General features: G+C 41.9%; 2 protein-coding genes across 2 annotated transcripts in view; one reads left to right on the top strand and one right to left on the bottom strand.

Moving 5' to 3' along the window:
- CLPTM1L (CLPTM1 like) overlaps positions 1–17307 on the bottom strand; it is a 168281-nt gene that overhangs the window by 109063 nt on the left and 41911 nt on the right. The window contains exon 6 of the mRNA XM_053467315.1: positions 11430–11547. Coding sequence (XP_053323290.1) covers positions 11430–11547 — 118 coding nt within the window. The remainder of the gene's footprint in view (positions 1–11429; positions 11548–17307) is intronic.
- Positions 5316–17307, top strand: part of LOC128497653 (uncharacterized) — a 167417-nt gene continuing 155425 nt past the window's right edge. Inside the window, exon 1 of the mRNA XM_053467816.1 lies at positions 5316–5325. The gene's annotated coding sequence lies outside the window, so the exon portion shown is untranslated. The remainder of the gene's footprint in view (positions 5326–17307) is intronic.

Raw genomic sequence — 17307 nt, 5'->3', positions numbered from 1 at the left:
ACCGTCCTCGTGGGAACTGGCGGGAGAGGAAGCCATCTTGGAAGCAGAGTCTCCAAAATCCGGTTCAGGCAGACCCTGAAAATACTTCTTAACGGAGGTATGAGAGCTCTTTTCCTTTTGTGGCTGTGATCTGGGGGTGCCGGGTAATCGATTGTGCTTCCCCATTGCGGAAAAAGGTGAAAAAATTCGCACTAATAGCTTAAAACATCGGAGAGGGACCGCAGAGCACAAAACCTAAGCAGCCATCTTGTTGAGCAGCAGATCCACCAATTGCACCACTTACCACTTTTGACCAGCTTGAAAATGTACCATTTATAACAACTCTCTGTTCTCTATCTCTAAGCCAATGTTCTACCCAAGCACAAGAATTTGCATCTAGACCAATTTCCTTCAGTTTGAATACTAACCTATTGTGTGGAACCGTGTCAAACGCCTTGGCAAAATCCAAGTAGATTACATCCACTGATACTGATTGACACTTCTACTTACTTCTTCATAGAATGCAATTAAATTAGTTTGACAGGACCTATGTTTCATAAAACCATGCTGATTTTTGCCAATAATACTGTTCTTCCCAAGGAATTCTTGAATACCGTATTGGCTTGAATATAGGCCGCACTTTTTTCGGCCTATATTCGGGGTCTAGCGCCCGGGCGCCGGGCAGGCAGCGGGGTTAGGATACAGATCCCCCGCAGCGGTGCAGGGGACCTGCATCCTACTGTCTGATACGCTCAGACAGCCTCCCCCTGCCAGCACTTCCCACAGGGGGGGTGCCGGCACGGGAGGTTGTCTAAGCGCATCGTGCGGATGCGTTTTACCTCTGCATCCCCCCCGGACTTACCGGAGCAGACTCCCGGGTGTCTTACGGGGTCGGCGGGGGACATCTACGCAATACAACTTCCGGTGCCGACACCGGAAGTTGTATTGCGTAGATGTCCCCCACCGGCCCCGCAAGACACCCGGGAGTCTGCTCCAGTAAGTTGGGGGGGGCAGAGGAGGACAGTGCCAGCATATCTCGGGGAGGGGGGACAGTGCCAGCGTATCTCGGGGAGGGAGGACAGTGCCAGCGTATCTCGGGGAGGGAGGACAGTGCCAGCGTATCTCGGGGAGGGGGGACAGTGCCAGCGTATCTCGGGGAGGGGGGACAGTGCCAGCGTATCTCGGGGAGGGGGGACAGTGCCAGCGTATCTCGGGGAGGGGGGACAGTGCCAGCGTATCTCGGGGAGGGAGGACAGTGGCAGCGTATGTCGGGGAGGGAGGACAGTGGCAGCGTATGTCGGGGAGGGAGGACAGTGGTAGCGTATCTCGGGGAGGGAGGACACTGGCAGCGTATCTCGGGGGGGGAGAGGACAGAGTGGTAGCATATCTCGGGGAGGGAGGACAGTGGTAGCGTATCTCGGGGGGGGGGACAGAGTGGCAGCATGTTTTTTTTTGGTGCTTTTTTAAAGAAAAAAACTTTTTCTTTAAAAAAGCACCAAACTTTTAGGGTGCGGCCTATATACGGGGGCGGCCTATATCCGAGCCAATACGGTATTATCTCTAAACAGCCCTTCAAATACTTTCCCAGCCACGGAAGTTAAGCACACAGGTCTATAATTTCCGGGCACAAAGTTTGAACCCTTTTTGAAAATAGGAACCACATCTGCCTTCCTCCAATCCTCTGGTACAATTCCTGAAAGAAAAGAATCCCGAAAGATTAGAAACAGAGGTTCACTTATTTCCTGACTCGGCTCCTTAAGTACTCGTGGGTGAATACTGTCAGGCCCCGGAGCTTTGTTAACATTAATTTTCTTTAGTTGCTGCAGCACCTTGTCCTGAGCCATCCACTCACAGTTTGACTGAAAATTTTTCTCAGTGGTCCTAGGTATATCCATTGCCATAGGTTCCTCCTTAATATATACTGAGGAAAAATAGTCATTTAAAGTTTCTGCTTTTTCTTGGTCCTCCTTAACCAACACTCCCCTCTCTGTTTTTAATGAACCTACGTTTTCATTTTTTTTATTTTAGAATTTATGTACTTAAAGAATTTTTGGGGGTTAGTTTTGCTCTCTTTGGCAATCACCCTCTCATTTTCTAGTTTAGCCCATCTAATCACCTTTTTGCATGCTTTATTGGCTTCCTTATATCTTATATAGGATGCCTCTGATTCGTCTGATTTAAATACTGTAAAAGCCATTTTCTTATTTTTAATTTTCTGCTTAACGTCCCCACTAAGCCACATCGGTTTCAACTTGTTTCTTTTATATTTGTTTCCTAGTGGTACATACTGAGAAGTGTACCCTGCTAATATTTGTTTGAAGATACTCCATTTTTCCTCAGTATTTTTATCCCTGAAGAGTTTGTGCCAGTCAATAAGTTGTAAAGCTGTCCTTATCTTATGGAAATTGGCCTTCTTAAAATTATACGTTTTAGTATTCCCCATGGGCAATTTCTTTTTTGAGTTTATTTCAAAAGAGACCATATTGTGATCACTATTACCCAAGTGCTCCCCCACTTGAATGTTAGACACAAGATCAACATTGTTTGTTATCACCAGATCCAAACAAGTATCCTTTCTAGTTGGTACTTGTACCAGTTGTGACACGAATGTGTCATTTAACAGGTTCAAAAACCTGAATCCCCTTGCAGAATTACTAGTCCCTCTATCCCAATTTATGTCCTAGTAATTAAAATCTCCAATAATTAACGTGTTACCCAGATGTGCAGCTTTCTCAATTTGCTCTAACAGCTGCTCTTCCTCGTCATTATTAACATTAGGTGGTTTATAACATATCCCAACCAGTAGTTCTTTTCCTTTTTTTTGCCCCAAGTTGATATCTAAACATAAAGCTTCCACAAATCCCTTGTCGCCTTCAAGATGCTTAATATTTCACTTTAGCTTGTTGTTAACATACAAGCATACTCCTCCTCCCTTCCTGCTTTTTCTGTCCTTCCCATATAACACATAATCTTTTAAGTTAACTGCCTACTCATGGGTGTCATCCCACCATGTTTCTGTTATGCCTATTATATCATACTGCTTAGTGTATGCTATTGCCTCTAGTTCTCCCATTTTGTTATTTAGGCTCCTTGCATTAGCAAGCATACATTTAATATTACCCTAAGTCTCTTGAATTTTATGAGAATTTTTATTAATACATACCTCCTCTGTTCTGATCGTGCCCCTCCCCCCATCTCCACCCCCCCTTGTTCTGATCTGAAGCCCCTCTCCTTTCTGCGCTATCTCCATTTTCAAGATCTGTGTCCCCCCCCCCTACCACTAGTTTAAAAACCCCTCCAGCCTTCTAGCCATCGTCTCCCCTAGCACAGCAGACCCTCTTCCGTTTAGGTGCAATCCATCACCGCTAAAAAGATTGTACCCAAGCGCAAAATGAGCCCAGTGCTCTAGAAAGCCAAAACCCTCCTTCCTATACCATGACTTTAGCCACGCATTTACCTCCCTGATCTCCCGCTGCCTTTCTACTGTTGCGCGCGGCACAGATAATATTTCTGAAAATACCACCTTGGAGGTCCTTTTCTTCAGTTTATCTCCTAATTCCCTGAAATCATTCTTTAGGACCTTCCATTTTCCAATATGGACCATGACAGCCGGGTCTTCCCCAGCCGCTCCCAATAATCCATCCAATCTGTCAGCAACATGCCGGACCCGAGCGACAGCAAACTGTCCAATTGAGCCTATCAGAGCGGCAGATTACCCTATCTACTCTCTTAATAAGAGTCCCCTACCACCACAACCTGTCTAGCCTTTCTTACGCTCTCAACCCTACTCATACTAGAGGGGCTGTTCCCTTGGCTGTTAGAAGGAACAGCTTCCTCCAGTATAGCTACTCCTCAGCTGATGCACCCAACATCTTCACTCAAGCGGGCAAATCTGTTAGGCTGCACAAGGTCAGGACTAGCTAAACCTTTCCTCCCCCTCTACCACCACATGTAACTGTTACCCAGCTACATGCCTGTTCCCCAGCTGACTTATCTCCTCCCTGAAGTGTGCAAAAGGTCTTTGCACACTTCAGAGAAATGGTATTCTGCATAAATGTGGAATCACAGTCTAATTTAGCATTGCTGATGCAGGGTTTGGATGATACAAAGGAGGCTGAATTATAGGAGTATTGGGACACCTGACGATTACACCAACAGGGACTTTGATGACATTGCATTCTAAATACATAGACATTAATATGATGTTTGTCACCACTTTACAGCTATACCAACTTCCTCTCTTCCAGGAAAGCTTTCCCCAAAATGTATGGGGAATTTTTTTTCTCAAGTCCTTAGCAGTCCAATCCCTGTACCTTTTGGAAAACATCAGTCTGTCCCTGATGTTTTTCTTGGAGAGAAGTGGGGTTCTTGACAACAGGCCATTCCTGAGCAAGCCCTGCACTGGTGGCACCCCAGTCCTGCAGCTGAATCAACTTTAGGAGATGGTCCTGGGGCTTGCTGGACTTTCTTAGGTGCCCTGACACATTCTTCACAACAATTGAACCTCTCTCCTTGAAGTTCTTGATGATCCGATAAATGGCTAAATTAGGTGCAACCTTAATAGCACTACAATTTTTATTGCCTGTGAAGCCCTTTTTGTGCAAAGTAATAATGACATCATGTGTTCCTTGCAGGTAACTATGGTTAAAAGGAAGAACAAGGATTTCAAGCACCACCCTCCTTTTAAAGCTTCCAGTCTGTTATTCTAACTCAATCAGCATAACAGAGTGATCTCCAGCCTTGTCCACGTAAACAATCTGTATTAACGAGAGAATCACTGACATGATGTCAGCTGGTCCTTTTGAGGAGAGGGTTGAAATGCAGTAGAACTGTTTTTTGGGGATTCAGGTCATTTCTATGGCAAAGAGGAACTTTTCAGTTAATTACAATTCATCTGATCACTCTTCATAACATTCTAGAGCATGTGCAAATTGCCATTATCTAAACTGAGGCAGCAGACTTTGTGAAAATATTTGTGTCATTCTCAAAACTTTTAGACACGCCTCTACAAACTGCCAAAAGATCTAGATAGTTGCTTGAAAAAGTTGTCCTTTTTCCTTGGGCAGAAAGATGTGTGCTCACCAGCCTATAAAACTTTCATTCATTTGCCTGTGATAAATACACCAAACTGGGACATGTTTTTCCCCCATACACATTGTACTTCAGGTATTTGTTTAAATACAGCTCCAGGTATATGCCACTGTCAAACAACATCCCAAAATGTGCTATGATGTGTCATGAATCTCTGCGAGTTAAATCTTTGCATTATCATTACTTAATAATGTTCCTGCATCATTTTACGATTCCTGTTCAGAGTATACCAGCCCACTTCTAATCAAGTGTAAAGTAATTAAACTGTTCTGACTCTGCTAAGGCCGAAGAAATCCACTAGCCCTATTCTGAGAACTGTTAATAATCTTTGCTCCTCTTCAAGAGTCAAGTCATGAGCCCTGTTCCCTCTTAAAAGGTTATTTCATCTGCTCTGGATATAATTTATATCTTTAGCTTGGTTCTCTGTCTACCCTTATGATGGCCTGTAAGTCATATGATATGCAATTAACTAGAGGTCTGAGTAGGCTTAACAGTGAGATTTGATTGTATAAATGCCAGCAGAAACATAACCTGGACTTTATTGATTGCGCATCTGGATCATTTTCTGAAAGCTCATTTCCTTTCTTTTTTTAAATGTTTTTTCCACTCACCTACTGCATTAACATCCACCACTTCTGCTGGAAGGGTATTCCATGCACTTTACCCTTTCAGTAAAGTAATATTTCCTGATGTTACTTTAAAACCTTTGTCCCTCCAGCTTAACACTATGTCCTCTTCCTTTATCATGTTGACTCCCTTCAAGTATTTCAATGTTTCTATCATGTTGAAATGGCATGGTTGTTTGTGCCAGGCAGGCTGGTCTGTATATTTCAGAAACTGCCGATCTACTGGGATTTTCACGCACAACCCTCTCTAGGGCAGACAGAGAATGGTCAGAAAAAGAGAAAATATCCAGTGAGCGGTAGTTGTGTGGAGGAAAATGCCTCGATGTCAGAGAAGAAGGGACAGAACTCAAATAACCACTCAGAGGAGAATGGGCAGACTGGTTTGAGATGAGAGCAAGGCAACAATAACTCAAAGAACCACCTTTTACAACCAAGATGTGCAGAATACCATCTCTCAACGTACAACACGTCGAACCCTGAAGCAGATGAGTTACAGCAGCAGAAGACCATACCGGGTGCCACTCCTGTCAGCTAACAACAGGAAACTGAGGTTACAATTTGCACAGGCTCACCAAAATTGGACAATGGAAGACTAGAAGAACGTTGTCTGGTCTGATGGTTCTTGATTCGAGCTGTGACGTTCAGATGGCAGGGTCAGACTTTGACAATGAGTTCTCTGTACTCCAATGGCCTCCAGTCACCAGATCTCAATCCAATAGAGCACCCTTTGGGATTGGTGGATCAGTAGATTTGCATCATGCATGTGCAGCCTACAAATCTGCAGCAACCGCATGATGCCATCATGTCCATATGGACCAAAATCTCTGGGGAATGTTTCCAGCACCTTGTAGAGAGTATGTCACAAAGAATGAAGGCTGTTATGAAGGCAAAAGGGGGTCCAAACCAGTACTATCAAGGTGTACCTAATAATGTGGCCAATGAGTGTATGTTAAGATCCTTTAACCTTTCCTGGTAAGTTTTATCCTGTAATCCATGAACCAGTTCAGCAGCACTTCTCTGAGCTTTCTCTAACATATCTATGTCTTTCTGCAGATATGGTCTCCAGTACTGTACACAATATTCCAACTGAGGTCTCGTCTGTGTTCTTTACAACCGAATTAGCACTTCCCTCTTTATCCACATTAAATGCCAGTTGCCACAGCTCCAGTTTACCTAAATCATATCCCTCCAGGAACGTCAACCCTGTTGCAAATCTTTGTGTCATCAGTAAAAAAGCATACCTTTCCATCAAGACCTTCTGGAGAATGGGTCCAAGTACAGATCCCTGAGGTAACCCTCTGGTAATACCTTGCTTGAATATATACTCCATTGACTACAACCCTCTGTTTTCTGTCACTCAGCCGCTGCCTACATTCAACAATATTGAGATATAAACTCAGTATTACACTTTCTAGATAAAACTAATTTGTGGGACAGTGCCTCCATCCAATGCCCCCACCAGACACCAGGGAGTCAGAAGCAGTGGTAGAAAAAATAGTTTACATGAATAAAGAAATTAAAGTTTCTTACAAGAATATTGTGAAGAATAATGTGATCACTGTTTTGTTCCACTTAATAAAATGGAACTTTTTCATCTAAAAATGTTTTGCAGTAGGAAATGTTTTGATTCCATTATGTCTGATGTATTTAATTTATTAGGGCCTTTTAACACTTTTGCTTTCTGGCATTTAATTCAAATAATGTGATAAAAAGAATGTTTTATAGTTATTTGTATGGCAAATAGTGTGACTCGGGTATGTAAAAGGGGTGCGTGTGGGCATAAGAGCTCGACCGCAAGATAAACTATATGGGGCTGGTCTCCAAACGTTTCCAGGGCTGCTTTTCATTCCCAGTCCGGCCCTGCTTTGGTCACTCTTATAACTTGATTTGCCTCTTTCTGTCTAATCTTATAGAGCTATCTTTCTCACTTTGTGTTTTTTTGTATTTGCTTAGGGTTCTTTTATTTTTATTTTTTTTCTATTCTGGCCACTTCTGCAGAGTACCACAGTGGTTTCTTTAATGCTTTGATCTTACTGACCAGCCCAATATAGTTTTGTGTATCACCTCACAAGGCTTTTATATGACAGGACATAAGCATTGGGTGCTTTTAAAATGATTATATTCTCACCTAACAGAAACATAGAATATGGCAGCAGATAAACTTTCAGCCAATGTCTTCCAATCCAAGCTATACATTTTGGGATTTTATGGTCTTCCATGCTATATTTTTATCCTACAAACCATTCACCATTTTAGTAGCCCTTCTCTGAACTCTCTCTAGAATGTTAATAACTTTCTGAAGATGAGATCTGTATACAATTTTCTAGATGAGATCTGTAGAGGGGCATAGCACCTGTCTTTCTGCTAACAGAAATGTCTTAAGTTATAAAAACTCAGCCCACCGAGTTCTTTTGTAATTGCAGTTGCTTCTTTCAGGGTTAACGTAGAAGTGTGAAGCAGGGGATGTTATTTTTTGCCAGGCACCCCTGTCAAGGGCAAAGGCAAAAGGGGTAATTTCAAAGGACAAGAAAGAAGTCAAATAGCAAAGTCCAAAGGAGACACTGGATCACAACAAGTAATGTAGATCTGTAGAATGGAGTCCATGGACACAAGCTCTGGAACAGTGGAGTAATGTGGAAGAAGTCTGCTGGACTTTTATAGTGCTGCTGGTATAAGGCATATCTGGGAGGCAGATGTGCATAACTGGGAGCAGGTTCACAAATAATATGAAATAAAACAAAATTCATTTTTCTCAATCATAATTTTTATTAACCCCTTCGTGACAAAAGCTGATTTTACTTTTTGTACCCTTCGTGACAATGGCCGTTTTAACATTTCTGCGCTGCTCGTGTTTAGCTGTAATTTTCTTCTTTCCCGTTTACTGAACCCACACACATTATATGTTGTTTTTTTCAGGACAAGAACGGCTTTCTTTAGATGACATTGTTTTGATTGTATCATATTATTTACTATTAAAAAAAGTATAAAATATGGTGAAAAATTTAGAAAAAAATTACTGTTTCTAACTTTTAGTTGAAAAATCTTTTACTCATCTATAAAAGGTAATGAAAAAACCTGCTAAATAGATTCTAGTATTTGTCCTGAGTTTAGAAATACCCAATGTTTTTATGTTTTTTTGCTTTTTTCTACACATTATGGGGCAATAAGTACAGGTAGCGTTTTGCTATTTCAAAGCCATTTTTTCCAAATCTGGTAATTCTTCCCCCCCCATGTGCCATTTCGGGTATATTTGAAGCCAGCCAATGCAATTTACCCCATCAAGTCATATTTTTGAAAACTAGACAGCCCAGGGTATTCCAAATGCTAGTATTTTAACCCTTTCCATGCACTAATTCTACCATCAGCCTTTGTCAAACTTTATGGTAGTAATTTTTTTTGCATTTGTTTTTTCACACACATTTTACAGGTATGAATAAACAGGTTCTGGTATATGTCACTATCATAAAACACCCCAATATGTGTTTAGCAACATCTCCTGAGTACAGCGATACCTCACATGAATGATTTTGCCTGGCTGTTTGGGGGCAAAAGGGCCACATTTGGGGCATGCGCATTTTGAATGTTGAACTTTGGCATTTGGTGATCAACTGCCCATGCCCTATTTGGTACATCTTTGGGCCATTTCAGTGTGCCCAACAAAACCATATATTTTTGAAAACTAGACACACCAGGGTATTTTAAATGCTGGTATTTTAACTCTTTGCATGCACACATTTTACCACCAGAATTTTTTCAAAGTTTGCAGTAGTATTCTTTTGTGTGTATTTTTTCCCCACACACCTATGTTATGTATGAATTTACAGCTCCTGGTATATGCTGCTGTCACATGACACCCCAATATGTGTTCAGCAACATCTCCTGAGTACAGTGATACCCCACATGCATGGGTTTGTCATTTTTAGGGGGAACTAAAAGGCCACATTTGGTACGTGTGCATTTTTCTAATTGGAAATTAGATGTGTGGCCATCTTTCCCCCCGTGTTAATTGGGACATTGTTGAACCCGGCCAATTTACCCCATCAAATCATACATTTTTTAAAAAGTAGACACCCCATGGGCATTTAATATGCCAGCATTTTAACTCTTTCCATGCGAGAATTGTTTTAAGCTAATGTGCTAATTTTAGGACTTGCTCACAAAAATATATTATACATTATTATATATATATTTTATTTTTTTTGCCTTTTTAAAAAAATGTTTTAAATTTTTTTTCTCAACTCGAAGGTTCCCCTGATAGTGACATCAGTGGGAAATTATTTTTACATTTTACCGTTTTTTTTTTACTATTTTTTTCTAATTATTATTAATTTTATTTTTTAATTTATTTTTACTAATCACACTGTGATTAGATTGCTGGGCTCCATTGACTTGCATGGTTGAATGCAGTACCTGTATTCAACCTGCAAGTGGAGCCAGAGTTCTCTAGAGGGTCTGGAGACCGTCTAGCGAACTTTTTCATCTTTATTATTTTTTTTTCCCGGGTCACCATCTTGCTGATGGCGAAGATCACCGGCAGCTACGGCTGTGACCGCTCTCTGGAGCGGTCACAGTCCATCCAAAGGTAAGTGTTTGGTGTCGCTGGATGCCTCCTGATCGAGGCATTCCAGCGACACCATTTAAGTTTAGGAGGTGATCGTTGATCGCCTCCTAAACGCTTTTAAAACAGGCGTCCGCCGCCATACAATGTATGGCGGTTGTTGACGTCCCGGGGAGGGGCCATACATGGCCCCTGGTGCCGATCGTGGCGTTGCTGAATGCCTCGAGGCCGAGGCATTACAGCAACGCCGTTTGGGTGCAGAAAGCGAACGTACATCGCTTTGTGCACCCGTTTAAAGACGTGCCGGTTATGGCACGTCATTTGTCGTAAACGACTTGTTTCTCCGTGCCGTGCCAGAACCGGCAATTGTCATTAAGGGGTTAAATATGAAAATATTGTTTACATGTAAATTTATATTTACTAGTAAAACTTTTTTCTTAGAGGGTAGCCTTATATTCAGGCCTTTTTTCTAAATAAATATTCAAATTTTAGGGGGGTCGTCTTATAATCGAGCAAAAACGGTATTTATTTCCATTAAACGGCAACGAAAATCCTCAGCACAAGGCCCATGATGCTCTTAATCCAGGCCTGCCACCAGTGTGAGTCTGCCATCTTAAATCCAGCTTGTACCCACAGTGTGATCCAGCCTTGTGCAGTTTTATTTGGCTAAACTTGTTTTAAATGGTTTACTAGACTGACTGTTTTTTTAATTTAGTATTAATAGAATGACATATAAAAGTTTTTTCATTATCGCTAAATTAACCCTGTATTAATATGCATTATAAAGCTAAAAGCCCATAGTTTCTCTCAGTGAAAAATGAGTGCGGCCCATGCACCTACATTTCTGATGAAGTGGCCCACTGCAGAAAACACCTGGACACCCCTGGCATAGATATTCATGTCATTTTCAAGAGTGTTAATTCAGCATCAGAGTGAGCTCGGTCTTACCAAGGCAATTTGTTGCCCTACTCATTGCTCAGTATTCATGAGGTATTGTTATTGTATTCCTTTTAGACACTTACTCACATTTTTCATCACTTTTTTCAACACCATAGCACTCCCATTTTGTAGTGTATACCAATATACTAAACACCATGTATTAAAATGACACATTTTGGTGTGCAATTTAAATTTTCATACAACTCATATTTCTTCATGCTGGACATTCAACATACCAAATTGCTGCAAAGAGTAGACAGCATCTTGCATGTGGATCCAGAATCTAAGCTTTCCCAAGGAAATTTTGTCATATGCAACAGTAAGAGGTAGTTCAATCGTTGATCGATTTATCACCTGTATCAAAAAAATATTGGAATTTGTTTAATACGTTTACCAGCATGGCAAGTACAAGTAAATTGTTATCAACAACTTCACAGACAAATTGAAAGCAATGTATAAAGTATCAATATAAACTGTCAAACTATTTCTTTTTAAAACTGGATACTATTGTCTCAATGACCATAGGAGAAAGACCCAAATTCCTTAAAATCCTACTTTTCACTTCTAAGCACTGAAGTCATAAGGTATTATAATAAAGGATGTACCTTGATGAAGATTACTTCTTTTCGGCAGAGAAAATAGAGGGGCCATATCCTGAGCACTTCAGGTAAAAACAAACATTCTCCTGTGTCAACCTGGTATGATCATGATCAACCAGACTGTCATTCCCTTACGTCCTAACTGGCAGCACAAGAGGGGTATTACTGCCCCTGTGAACAATTAGGACAGGTGGAAAATTAATGATTTACACAAATAAGCAATTAACCACCTTTACCCCCCCCCCTATAAAGGGAACTCCACCCCTAACCACGGTGTGCTTTTTTCTGTCCTTTGGACATATTGGGACAGGTGGTGGTCTCTGTGTGAGACCTTGTGTTAGCTTGCTAACCTTTATTTTACTTTTTTTTTCAGGTGCTCTCCTGTTTGGATTGTGTATCCTATTTTTATCTGCTGCCCTGCTGTGATGCAGGATGGCCTCATTTCACCCAGCATTATCTGTGTGTTTGTGCTGAATCTATACCTGACTGGTTTGGATGTCTCGTCCCAGCTGCTTATCTTCATGTCTGCTGATCTAGTCTGTGATGTTCTGGAGTTTCTCTATGCCTCCCCTGTACTCGTTTTAGCTGCTGAGGGGGGAGGAATCCATTTCTTTTCCCTCAGCAGCAGTAGTAATCCCTTAGAAAGTTTGTTCTTACTTGGATTTCTGATTTTCTTTTGTGGTGTCTGACATCACTGCCGGGGGGCGTGGCTTCCCATTTTGGCTCTCTGCCAGTGTATATTAACCTGTTAGTATCCTTTAGGCTGTCTCTTGGTACAGCTATTAAGTTAGCCTTCCTTGAGTCTCCTGTCTATCTTTGGCTTTGCGTGTTATCCTCCCCTTTCACTTTCAATCACAGGGTAGGTATAACTAAGAAGATTTTTATGTTTAATAAAACTCTTTGTATTATTTTGGCCATCTCTTTTGCAGATGTCATCCCGTACTCCAGAGGATCCTGGTCCTGAGGGGTGCAAGTCCACTGCCAAGCGCAGGCATTTTACCTGCCGCGGGTGTTACACACCTCTAGAGGATGCTTACCCTTATAGTCGCTGCTCAAGTTGCAGAGATCCCCCTGAGGCAGAACCCAATATACGTGATGATGATGATTTGGGTTAAAGATTTTGTTGGATCCTCTATCAAGAGATTTGAGGATACACTCCAGATAAAGAGACCTAGGGCCCAGTCCCCTCCTAGGGTGGTCTCTATGTCTGAAGACACTTATCTCACTGTAGATGAGCTTGACTCTTCTGAAGAAAAAGAACCTGCTTCATCGTTCTGGTTTCCCATTGAGAAAACCCAACGGTTACTAAAGTCCATCTGGTCGGGGGACCAGGATGTTGACCTTAAGGAAGATCCAGAAACCACCTCTAGAGGGCAAAGGGCCTTCAAAGTGGACGAGTCTCTCATTAAGTTAATGGAGACTGAATGGAAATTCCCAGAAAAAGGTCCAGTTATCACCAAGCGGTTCAAATCTATGTTTACACTTAATGTAGACCAGCAGCGCCCATGGGGTCCTCCCCTAAAGTCGATATGGCCATCTCCAAGATGTCCAAGAGGACGGTGGTACCGGCGGATGATGGATCTTCTTTACAGGATACTATGGATAGGCGCACAGAGTGTTATGCGGCTGCTTCTGCCTCAGCTTCTGTGAGGTTCCCAATTTTCTGCGCACCAGAATGTTTCAAATCCAGTCGGATATTGATGCAGGTGTTCCAAGAGACGATATCTTGAAGCAGTTTAAAACAGCTCAACTGGCTGTGGAATTAATTTCGGATGCTGCGCCTCAACATCTGAAGCTAGCCTCCAAATCTATGGCGCTATCTGCTGCTGCAAGGAGACCCCCCTATGGTTAAAACCCTGGAAAGCGGACAACGTCTCCAAATTTTCGCTTTGTGGGTTGCCTTACGAACTTGGCAAGCTGTTTGGCAGTGAGCTGGACAGGATCATGGAGGGCCTTCCTGACATGAAAGTACGAGGTACTTGGTCCCGTCCAGAGAGCCTTATGTCTTCGAACTTCAGAGAGCTCAGAGCAATCAGATTGGCGCTCCTTCACTTTGCTCCTCAAATCCGCGGCAAAGCGGTGAGAGTTCGTTCAGACAACATGACGGCGGTTTATTACATCAACAAACAGGGTGGCACGAGATCTCAACCTCTTCGCAAGGAAGTGGGAATGATCCTATCATGGGCAGAGCAGAACCTCTCCCACCTCTCTGCAGTCCACATTCGGGGATCTCTCAATGTGGTAGCGGACCATCTGAGTCGGGGTCTCAGTGTTCCAGGCGAATGGTAACTAATTCTGGAATAACAGAAATCGACTTAATGGCTATGAGGTTCAACGCCAAGGTGAAGATCTTCTGCTCCCTATACAGGGAGGACAATCCTTGGGCGATAGATGCTCTGTCCATCCCTTGGAGGTTCGGGCTGGCTTACATCTTCCCTCCAATTTCCATGATACCAAGGGTATTGATGAAGATCAGACAGGACCAGACCTCGATTATTGCGATAATTCCATTCTGGCCAAAGAGGTTGTGGTTCACCCATCTCATGGGGATGAGTCAGGGTCTGTACTGGAAGCTTCCAATATCAGAGAACCCTGTGTTTCTGGGCACAGGTTCTCGCCTAGATCTGAGAATTCTCAATCTGACAGCCTGGAGATTGACAGCTCCCTATTGAAGGATAGTGGACTTTCTTCTGGGGTCTTGAGGACTTTGTCTCATTCGAGAGCGGAGTCTGCTAATAGCGCTTACAACCGGATTAGACGCTCTTTTTCATTATGGTATGCGAAGAACACAGTGGGTTTCTCAGATCCCCCCATTTCTTCCATATTACAGTTCCTCCAAGATGGACTGGATAAAGGCCTGGCTCCCTCTACACTCAGAGTGCACACCTCAGCCGTATCGGCTTTATTTTAGGGAAACCTCTGTCCCAAGAACCCCTTATCAGGAGGTTCCTTAAAGGAGCCCAAAGGTTAAAACCCAAGATCCTGAGACCAGTCCCTCAATGGGACCTTACTGTCGTGCTCAGGGGGTTATGCTCTCCCGCCTTCGAGCCATTGGAAAGCGTGGACATGAAGTACCTTTCCTGGAAAGCTGCCTTCCTAGTGGCGATCACCTCTGCCAAGAGAATTGGTGAGTTGCAAGCTCTGTGTGCCTTTGAGCCTTACACCCTATCCCTGCCTGATAGGGTTCTCCTAAGGTTCCTGACAGCTTTTTTTTACCGAAGATTCCTTCGTTTCAGAACATTAATCAGGTCATTTCTCTACCTGTTTTTCACCCGGATCCTTCAACAGAAGATGAATCTCTTCTACGTACTTTTGGCGTCTGCAGATCTATGTACAAAGATCCGGTGTCTTCAGGAAAGATGAAAATCTTATTTAATTGTGTAAATCGTTAATTTTCCACCTGTCCTAATTCTTCACAGGGGCAGTAATACCCCTCTTGTGCTGCCGTTAGGAGTAAGGGAAAACAAATTATCGTTAGAAAGTAAGGATTCTCAATCATTTGAAGTACTCCTTTAGGAAAGAGCTTCTCTTACCAGTATCATATACTTCTCGATAAAGGAAAGGAAATGTTGTATAACTACTTTTGGAATAGTCTGCTTAAGTATGGCTTTTGGTGGAGTTATTTGAATTTTAGTTTGGTGTGCCGGTCTCAGTTTTTGCAGAGTTGGATTTTTTTCTCCGCATCTTTGTTTTGCATTGGTTTTTAGCTTGGACGCCGAATCTAAAGGCTGCTGCCCAGGTAAGCCTATCCACCCCTATATTTGGAGCAATATATATTGTTATAACTTGCTATAGTTTGGTGCTTTGCCAGTTTGTTTTTTGTCAGCTCTAGCTTAAGACTAGGTCCTCTTGTAGTGGTAGAATTTATTTTTTAACCGCTTCGTGACAACGGCTGATTTAATTTTTTGTACCCTTTGTGACAATGGCGGTTTTAACATTTCTGCGCTGCTCGTGTTTAGCTGTAATTTTCTTCTTTCCCATTTACTGAACCCACACAAGTTATACGTTGTTTTTTCAGAACAAGAAGGGCTTTCTTTAGTATCATATTATTTACCATTAAAAAAAAGTATAAAATATGGTGAAAAATGTTAGTTGAAAAATCTTTTACTCATCAATAAAAGGTTATGAAAAAACCTGCTAAATAGATTCTACTATTTGTCCTGAGTTTACAAATACACAAATGTTTTTTTTTTTGCTTTTTTTCTGCACGTTATGGGGCAATAAGTACAGGTAGCGTTTTGCTATTTCAAAACCATTTTTCCAAATCTGGTAATTCTTCCCCCATGTGCCAATTAGGGTATCTTTGAACCATATATTTTTGACAACTAGACACCCCAGGGTATTTCAAATTTTCAAATGCTAGTATTTTAACTCTTTCCATGCACTAATTCTACCACCAGTCTTTGTCAAACTTTGCGGTAGTCATTTTTTTTTGCATTTTATTTCACACACGTTTTACTTCAGGTATGAATTAACAGGTCCTGGTATATGTCACTGTCATAAAACACCCCAAGATGTAACATCTCCTGAGTACAGCGATAGCCCACATGAATGGGTTTTCCTGGCTGGGGGCAAAAGGGCCACATTTGGGGCATGCATATTTTTCAATGTTGAACTTTGGCATTTGGTGATCCACTGCCCATGACCTATTTGGTACATCTTTGAGCTTTGCCATTTCAATGTGCCCTAAAAACAATATATATATTTGAAAACTAAACACCCCAGGGTATTTCAAATGCTGGTATTTTAACTCTTTGTATGCACACTTTACCACCAGCATTTTTTCAAAGTTTGCAGTAGTATTTTTTGTGTGTATTTTTCCCCACACAACTTCTTTTAGGTATGAATCTACAGCTCCTGGTATATGTCGCTGTCACACGACACCCCAATATGTGTTCAGCAACATCTCCTGAGTACAGTGACACACGCATGGGTTTGTCGGGTTTTTGGGGAACTAGAAGGCCACATTTGGGACGTGTGCATTTTTCTAATTGGAAATTAGATGTGTGGTCACCCTTCCCCGTGTTAATTGGGACATTGTTGAACATGGCCAATTCAATTTACCTCATCAAATCATACATTTTTTAAAAGTAGACACCCCATGGGCATTTCATATGCCAGTATTTTAACTCTTTCCAAGCGAGAATGGTTTTAAGAAAATGTGCTAATTTTTGGACTTCCTCACAAAAATATTTATATATACCGTATTCGCTCGATTATAAGACGACCCCCCAAATCTGAATATTTATGAAAAAAAGAAAAAGCCTGGATATAAGACGACCCTACAGGGAAAAAGTTTTACCAGTAAATGTTAATTCATGTAAACTATGTGAACAATTTTTTTTAATAAAAGCTATGATTGAGAAAAATATTTTGTTTTTATTTCCTTTTTTTTTCAACCTGGCTTGCCACTCTGCCCCAGAAATGCCTTATACCCCTATATGCCACTGTGCCCCATGATATGCCTTTTAACCCTCTAAATGCCACCGTGCCCCATGATATGCCTTTTGACACC

Source organism: Spea bombifrons, chromosome 5 (genome assembly GCF_027358695.1).
Source record: "Spea bombifrons isolate aSpeBom1 chromosome 5, aSpeBom1.2.pri, whole genome shotgun sequence".
NCBI lineage: Eukaryota > Metazoa > Chordata > Amphibia > Anura > Pelobatidae > Spea > Spea bombifrons.
This window is presented reverse-complemented; position numbering and strand designations above follow the sequence as displayed.